Source organism: Danaus plexippus, chromosome 6, assembly GCF_018135715.1.
Source record: "Danaus plexippus chromosome 6, MEX_DaPlex, whole genome shotgun sequence".
Taxonomy (NCBI): domain Eukaryota; kingdom Metazoa; phylum Arthropoda; class Insecta; order Lepidoptera; family Nymphalidae; genus Danaus; species Danaus plexippus.
In genome coordinates, this window is record NC_083540.1 from 3703117 (window position 1) to 3712481 (window position 9365).

Here is a 9365-nt window from a genome sequence, read left to right on the forward strand (position 1 = left end):
TCGATTCTTTTTACTTTCCAATAAAAAATATTGAGGGATATCATCAATCTTTCATATTTTAATACTGTACTAGCAAAAACCGATTTCTTTATCAGGTGACTTTATTATCTTTGGACCTTTCTTGTGCTACAATTTAACTTAGCTCTTAGTGCACATGGGTACATAAATAAAAATAAATTTTACATTTTGATAAGAATGTCTATTCGGGAATAAGATGTCACTACTAATATTTCTTAAACGATAAAAGTACTGTATACAGTGGCGTAACTACAGAGTGGCAAGTCGGCAAAATGCCACGGGCCCCCAGCCGGAAGGGGCCCCTGGTCAGATGAAAATTCCCAACATTTATATTAACATATCCATACTAATATTATAAATGCGAAAGTAACTCTGTCTGTCTGTCTGTTTGTTACGCTTTAACGCCTAAACCAGTGAACCGATTTTGATGAAATTTGGTAGAGAGATAGAATGAACGACAGGAACAACATAGGCTTTTTTATTGTAAAAAATAGGGGAGAATGGGTAAAAAAAGGTTCATATGGAAATTCGTCATTTTTAAAGCTGTAACAGTAAAACTTTTTATTTAGACACTTTATGATAAACGAAAGAACATAGGCTACTTTTTATCACACAAAATGGGGGAGAATGGGTAAAAAGAGGGGATGACTGTTCATATGTAAATTCCTTTTATTTCTGAGAGAAATATTGGAGACAAGTACTAAAAATGAAGAATGAAGTATATTATTAATCATTAAATACTTTCAAATGCATACAGTGTGTGAATTCTTATATATGCATATAGCAAGTGAATTCGTATTAGGTACATGCATTTCCAATTTTGAAAAAATTTCGTGATATAACTAAAAGGTTAAAAACATTCAAAAGTCAGGGATAAATTATTTTATAATAAAACATAAGTTTTTTTTTTAATGATCTACAAATTAAGTAAGAGAAAATGGGACTAAAGATATTTCGGAAACAAAGAATTCAATATTATATCTAGAGACGAAACCTCTCGTCATTCCATGGATTTATCGTGCCGGTGTTTGGGTCCATCGCGTTGCAGGGAGAGAAGCTTCAACGGTACCTAGGACTTGCGACTCAGGCAGTCACAAGTCACAAAATAATTATACAATTTAAATATATTGGAATTGTTTATTAAACGTTACAAATAATACAACAAACATATTTTTTAAACACGTAAACGTATGTTAATAAAAACATGAATATATGAATAGACATAAAGGCATAAAATGAAGAGTCTTCATTAGGTTTCTACACACTTAAGTGACAATTTCGTAAAATTGGCCTAATTAGAAGAACACTTTATATATTCAGACAAGCTGTGCTAAAGTGTGTGCTCTGTACCGTGAAAGAATTAGAAAGGAGACCATTAAAGATATTACAACGCCGTGAAGATATTTTTATATAAATAAAACCCATCTTTAACAAAACTATACCTTCACACCACACCGTACATTTATAACCAAGTCTCTTACGAAAGCAAAAGACAGACGGTCTAATGAGGATTTCTTATACAAATGGTAAACTATGTGGGTATATACAAAAATATCAGTGTTGTTAATTATTTCAAATATAGAATAACTGTGTACTCATCTAGGTAATATTAAAACCGAATTTACGTAACGCTACATGATGCTGTGCAAATCCAAAACAGATAAAATCTATATTTATTCAATCAAATATAGATTGGATTGACATCTGACGTTAACTATCAAAATTGACAAATGCCAACTTCAAGGGATAATGAAAAACATTTTCAATGCATTTAGTAATGTTTTATTGTATAATAAATAATTAGCTTTATCGCTGTACTTGGGCCAAGTACTAAAATAGCTTTGACCTTCTAAAAATTTATTGTGAGCTATGATCCAAAAAATGTAATAATTATTCATCAAATTAAGTGAATATATTCCTGTTTTGTTTTAATATATAACGAATATACGTAAAAAATATACAAATGAAATGCAATGTGCGTGAGATTGCTCAATTGAGCGACAAACCGTGTATCATGGAGGGAAGACTAAATTACAAAAAAGTTGCAAATGGAAGTTACCGTAATCAAGCAGGTAACCATTTATTAATATTAATCAATTGCTCTTTAATAAGAAACTTTATCCCGCTTTCAATTTATATGCCAAAGTTAACAGTTGATGATCTATTTATTTTAAATTTGCTTATATAAGAACTCTTTGTTTTACAGTTTTTAAGGAAAGGTGGTTTCGGCTTATAAACAATTATCTTTTCTATTTTAAAATAAGTGACATGGGGAAGTTTGATACAAAGCAGCCAGCTGGAATGATGGTATTAGAAAATTCATCAATACAAATGGAACATGGTCCAAGCATTTCCTTTTCATTTTCTATATCTTTTATGTATGTATTTTTATTACAATTTACAAATTCATTTTTATTATTATTTCAATTTAATACCATCACAAATATGTTTAATTTAAAGATAACTTATTAAAATAGATATGCTTATGGAGAGATATTGTTAATATGACAATGTTACTTAACATTTTGAAGATAAAACAAAATTGTTCTCTTATCTCATTGAAAGAATGTTGAATTTTAGCCGTAAAACATTTTTTCTATGAAATATTATATCTTATATCTTACATATGATGTGGCTCTCTCTAATTGTATTATTAAATTTCCATTTTTATTTGATAAGTTCTCTTTTCTTACTCACTTAAAGAAAATATATAAGAAAATTACTCACAGGCCAAACAGTTGCTTTTTAATTAAAATGATATTTCTTTACCCATTCTCCACAACCTTTTACTCATTCTAGAGATGAACCCGAGAAAAGACATATTTTTGCCGCTCGATCTGAAGATAATGTTGTACAGTGGGTCCTTAAATTAAGACAATGTTCATATGAGTATTTAAGAAATCAGTTGCACACACTGCAGTCTAAAATATTTTCAATAACCGGGAAGGTGAGAATCAATGTCTATTATGAAAATTCTTAGGAGCATTCTAGAATTTTTTTTTACCTATACAATGTTTGTAAGTTTAGACATTATGTGCGGAAATACTGAGTTGGTTGTATGATTTTTTTGCAGGACCCTTTACTGATGGTGCCGAGGAATGATGGTGCTTGCCTATGGGCTCCCTCTGTACCATTCTCGACCGCCCCTGCCTGCACTAAGAACACTACCTCATTTAGTTGCCATTTACATACAAATGGTGCATTTACACTGGAAAGAAGTAAATCTGACGTCCAAGCTCATATGCACTTGCGAACAGATTATTGCTCAAGTACGAAATTTTATGTAAGTGAAGTATCAAAGAAAGAAACTACAGAAACATCTCAAAGTTATAGTCTGGAGAAAAGTAAAACATCAGCTCAACATCTTGGGAGTTTGAATCCATTGGATATATCAATTTTTGATAATCGGCCGATGTACTCCCGGGCGGCGCCCAGTCCACCGGTCAGGACAAAACTGTCTCCCAACACTAGAAGAACAGAAATTAACAGAGAAATCAAGACATTCACAGACATCAGTAAGAATTTAGGACAAATGAGTATTTTAGATGTAACTCCTGTACCACCTAGACGAAAAATATCTCCTAAACCAGTAAACGAGGCCGGTAAAGACAAAGACGATAAAAATCCTAATAACGACATGTTGTTAGACTCTAGCGAAGATCTTATTAAATTGTGAAAGCCTTTAATTGAATTTTTTTTGTGTTTATTTTTCTTTTTATTATTACACTTTGTAGAAAAACGCTTAATATTTGTGAAGTGTGTTGGTCCCACCTTGTAATTTAAGACACTTGCCAGTAACGAGTTATTTTATTTTTTGTATTGTATTGTCAATAACCCTGTAATATAAATAACTTTAAAAATGCTTTACTTAAATATAAGCTGTGATGCTAAATTAGTTTTACGAGTTTTGCATTTAATAAATGTGGTAAATTATAATATTTTTATATGAATGTGTTTTATACATATTTTTATGTAACTTTATATAGACGCTCTCATTTTGTCCAAGATATATTGTACAATGTAGATTATGTATTATAATATTACTTTTCGTATAGATCTTTGTTTGAGATTATCCAATTTTATACAAATTTTTGGTGCCTTTTATAAGTAATTAAATTTATACCCATATTTTAAGAAAACTTGATTATCGTATATCTTATATCTCATATATTACGATTTAATTATTTATAAAGGACTATAAAATAATAAAATATTAACTAGTCAACATTCAAGTAGTGTTCATAACTCAACGGCGAACAAACGCTCTTAAACTTTTGTACACACTAGCAATAATGCTATATGTATTCAACGATATAGCTAATTTTTTTTAATAAAATGAACTCGTCACAGGTTTTCACAAGTTATTGTAGTAATTTATTTTATGTCCTATACTATATGCACGTTCTTCTTTACCATGAAATTAGGAAAAAAAATGTTACATCACTCTGTATTTATTAGTAAGAGGGTCATGAAAGTCTCAGTGAAAAGTCATTGTTTTGTAATAAAAATAAAATAAATTCTTTTAACACAGTGTAATACAGAATTCCATAGTATTTTATCTTATAGTCTACTCCTAATTAGGTACATTTTTTTTCCTAAGTTACAAATCTATGTATACCAACTTTTGATTTACCAACCGTAAGGTGTGAGTTCATTTAAAAACGTGCTTTATATATCAAATGGAAACTATTGTTTTTAATAAATATGTATTTTATTAAATCACTACTAATGCTTAATAAAGGAAATTTTATGACATCTATAAAATATTTCTTCTTTTAGAACTTGAATAAAACTATATTTGCCATAAAGGTGCTATTATTATTTTTTTCTTAACACGCTTTTAATTATCATTTACATAAAGTCATTAATTTGCTTTGTTCTAGTGAATCAGTTTTGAAATAAAAACAGGTCATGTACCACATATGTTTAAGACCAAAACACTGTTAGACTGACCCTCGAAATAAATACACTCGTCCCAACTGTGCTTCTACGTCCTAGGAGATCACAGCTTAGCTTAGCTTAGCTTAGCTTAGCTTAGCTCACCTTTACGTGTCCAATTTATTGAGTGTAATATATTAAACATTGTATACAGACTTCGCTTTATGCCTCAAAAATCTGAAATCTAACACCTTTCCTTGATAACATATTCGGTAAACTATTAATTCTTTGGCGAATATAAAGCAGATTTTTTAAATTTAAACGCAAAAATTCTATAAAAATATTTTATGGGCGTTTGTATATAATATACTTATGTATCTATATCAGATCAAGGGCCAAGTTCCCGTGCATGCTTAATCCTTGTCAAAATTACTAATTGACGTGACGTATATTTTCAAATTTTTTTAATTATTTAACATGCCCTATAGGCTATACGTACACGTTTTTATTTAGCTGAAAACGTAGCCAGATATCAGCTCACATTGCAATAATCAAGACTAGCCATTTTTTTTAATTCTAATTATATTTTATACGCTGTGACATTTGCCCTACTAATACTTTTTTGTATAACTAGTTTAAAATTTGAATCATTGGTCAATTTGCTTATTAAGAATGAATGTTAAACGCTACTAGAAGTTTATAAAAAAAGAATTAATATAAAAATCATTTTATTGTTCCATTGGTACATTCAGTGACTTATTTTCATTATGTTTTCTTTTCCGAGGCTTCGTTTTTGACATTCTCTTTAACTCCTTAGATTTTTTAACTTTATCATGAATTTCATTGTCAATCGATTGCTTTGTTTCACGGATTGCATTTTGATAACCCGGCATTAAGTCTTGTAGAACATCATTCTGCATCTCTAATTGAGGAATATCAGATTTTCCGCCAGACTGAAGTATGTCCTACAAAATTTATTATAATAGCATAAATATATTTAAAATTATTAATTTAACTTTCATTATTAATCAAAGTTTGATGTAAAATATACGTTTTATGAAATTTTTACCTTAAACATTTGCACTTGATTATGTACAATTATTGTAACAGCGTTTCCTATTCTCCCGGCACGTCCCGTTCGGCCAACTCGATGAACATATGTCTTGATATTCCTTGGAGGGTCGTATGATATGACATAGTTACAATCAGGTATATCTATACCCCTGGCGAGGGCATCTGTGCATATTATACTGAAATGCAAGAGAAACATGATAAAACTACAAAATATATTCATTTAAATGAAACGTCGGGAGTATGTAGTTTTTTTACAAAAATAAAGCACGTATATCCGAGTAATATTAGTTTCATTTAAATGAATAAAATTCGCGAAAGTCTTAAACCTCATTATACAAAATATGTTATTAAGAGAGCTTTTAAACTAGTATTTGGCCAACAACTTTAAAATTTTGCTTATTGTTAAAAACAAATAACGTGGCAGCACCATATATAGTCTGTGACGTTAAGTAAAATACAAATTTAATATAAAGTTTCGTTTGGAACCACTAGAATTCCGGGATAAATAACTATAATGTTATTCTGATATCTAAGCTAAATCTATGGAAATTCTCATCACATCACAATCTATTCAGTAGTTTTTTCATGAAAAAGTAATAATACATCCTCCCAAAATTTGTATTAAAGTATTAGTAGGTTAATACATACACATTAATTTCAGACTGTTTAAACTTTCTTAGAACCAGTTCTCTACTAGTTCTGTCTAAAGCAGCTGACAGTTCAGCCACCTTTAGATTTCCTTTACTCCATATATTGAGGAGGACTGTCAATCTATGAGCTGATTGGGATGAATTTGTAAAACAAAGTGTCTTGTCCCATTTGAGTTCAGCAAAGAAGTAATAAAATATTAGAGGTTTCTCTTCCGCACTGCAAACAACATATTGTTCCTGTAATTCATCTGGTGTTGTGTATTTTTTCGATACATTGCTATCTGGGTGGTCTTGGATAGGAACAGCTGAAAATAGTTTAGGTTGGAAGAGTCCCCACTCCTCTAACAACTCGGGGTCCGGAGACAATGTTGCAGAAAACAAAAGTTTATGAACCGATGATCTCTGTGAGTTTAAACCGACCCAATTTAGATGTGGGACCTTATTTGATGTATGGTTCTCCATTTTTATATGCTTTTCCATGTGGTAAAGCCAATCATTCTGAATATTATCCATAATCCTATCAGCTTCATCAATAACAAGAAACTTCAAATTTTTCAGTGAAAAACCTTCAGTATTTTGCAAATGCTCCACTAATCTGCCGGCTGTGCAAACTATGATGTCAATTTCACAAATCCATTTCAAGGTTTCCGCTAAAAACACATACGAAAATTTTATATAATTAATATAGAAAAATACAACAACTATATAAAGAGGAAAATAAAGCGGTCACTTACTGAATCTCATAATTTGTTGCTGTTCTTTTTGTAATGGCGTAGACCCACTCAACAACTGAACTCTTAATCCTGTATTTGTACAGTACTTTTTAAAAACTTGAGCAACTTGTATCGCAAGTTCCTGTACAGGTAATACAACTAATGCTCTTATGTGGTGACCAATTTCATTCATTAAAACCTGAGGTATATAAACATATATTATTACATTTTAATATTAATTTATAGCATTAAATTAGAAATAGATAACATACATATTATATGAAAGGATTGTTTACCTGAATAATTGGCAAAACAAACGACAGGGTTTTACCACTGCCAGTAGGAGCAGAGACGCATATATCATGTGGTCGTAACAGTTCAGGATGCTGGTGTTGTTGAATAATAAATGGAATCACTTGCTCTTGTACTGGAAAGAGGTGTGTTACACCTTCACTTGTCAGGGTTGTCAAAAGAGTATTGTGTAGCCAACTTTGATTCTCCACTTTGCATGTTAATTTTTGAAGGTTTTTTGACACACTGTAAGCATGTGACAGCCAATATGGAAGTACTCTTTCAACCTGGAATGTTATAAATGTAACACTTTGCAAAAAAATATATTAAAGCTTGCATCTTGAGGATCAATATTTACGACCCCATTCTAGCATTTACAAGCAATAAATTAAAAACATTTCAACAGCTTTATACTCTTACTTATGTAAAGTTATTCATTTAAATTTAGTTTAACTTCAATGAACACCAAATTAAAGATTTTAATCATCAATCATTAAGTCTTATTTTAAATCATAAAGTTTGCAAATATTTTTATAAGAATGCCAGAACTGTGATCACTGTCAGATGAGATGAGAAGGTTACTGCAGAGTTACCAAAACATCAGGAGTATGTATTTAAGAATAATTTTGAACGAGTAGTAAATCCGAAAAATAATTAGTTCCATTTCAACTGTAAAATTGATATTTCTTTAAAAAATAAATGACCAAAACTGGGACAAATTAAAGTAGTTATAGTACTAGTACGACTAAAAAAAATAGAAAAACAAGAATCATTTTTACATAATGTTCGTTTTAAATATTAACTACTTTATCTTACTTTAGATTTTTTTTCAAAGTCTGTAGTGCCCAATACTTTAAATTCAGTAGAAACTTGTTCTGATTTCTTTTTTCTTTTTGGTTGTATTTCATTATTTGATTTCGCCTCTGCTGACTTTAGTTCAGGCTCAGATATTTTATTTTCTGCTGGAATATCTTGAGGACCAGAATCTCTTAAAAGTTCATCATTTTTAATAACTATAACATCATTATTTATTTGAGACTTTCGGTGTGTTTTCTTTCTTTCTTCAATCTTTTGTTTTAATCTTTGGAGGTGTAATGTTTCCTGATTAATCAAGTCATCTTTTTCATTATTTTCTTTATACCTAAAATGTTATTCAATATTTGTAAAAAAAATTCTTGAAAGATGATACACACACATTGTGTCCAAATTCAAAATTGATCACAAATAAATGCACAAACCTATTAATTACAAACAAATCCATTTTATAATTAAAAAAATAGTTAAAATAATTAGTCTGTTATATTTATCATCAAAAATGTTTCTTATTATAGGGAACCTTATCGTAAACATTCAAAATGTAACCTCAATTTAAAATGTGTATTTGACATTTGATTTCTTAATGACGTTCCATATTATTTTTTTTGGAAACTATACACTTATTAAATTTTAATAAAATTAAAATTTTTAAAGTATATTAATAAGACTCTGTTATTTTATTATTGACTTTCACTTAAACGTGAAAAATAATTTAAAATATAAATTATTATTAAGCTCATATTCAATGATTTTAAATACCTAAGTTTTATGAAAATAGTTTTAATATTTCATTAATTAATGTTCATTGATATTTAATTCTATTGATTTTACCCGTTTAGTCTAATTTATTTACTTTTAATCATTAAGGTTGGTCTGTAACCATATTAAAGTTTTTAAGCTGTATATTAAAAATCAAAGTCGTGTT

General features: G+C 29.5%; 2 protein-coding genes across 2 annotated transcripts; one reads left to right on the forward strand and one right to left on the reverse strand.

Moving 5' to 3' along the window:
* Positions 1-1751: 1751 nt before the first annotated feature.
* On the forward strand, positions 1752-4382 carry LOC116779139 (uncharacterized). Its single transcript, XM_032673318.2, has 4 exons — positions 1752-2090; positions 2225-2396; positions 2818-2965; positions 3092-4382. Exons 1-4 carry the CDS (start codon positions 1982-1984, stop codon positions 3692-3694), a joined length of 1032 nt encoding a protein of 343 aa, XP_032529209.1. The 5' UTR covers positions 1752-1981; the 3' UTR covers positions 3695-4382.
* Positions 4383-5607: 1225 nt separating this feature from the next.
* LOC116779108 (probable ATP-dependent RNA helicase Dbp73D) lies at positions 5608-9004 on the reverse strand. Its single transcript, XM_032673281.2, has 7 exons — positions 8863-9004; positions 8441-8765; positions 7630-7911; positions 7355-7532; positions 6619-7270; positions 5966-6146; positions 5608-5861 (listed from the first exon to the last, which is right to left on the reverse strand). The coding sequence occupies exons 1-7, from the start codon at positions 8883-8885 to the stop codon at positions 5625-5627; spliced, it is 1878 nt and encodes a 625-aa protein (XP_032529172.2). The 5' UTR covers positions 8886-9004; the 3' UTR covers positions 5608-5624.
* Positions 9005-9365: the final 361 nt, after the last annotated feature.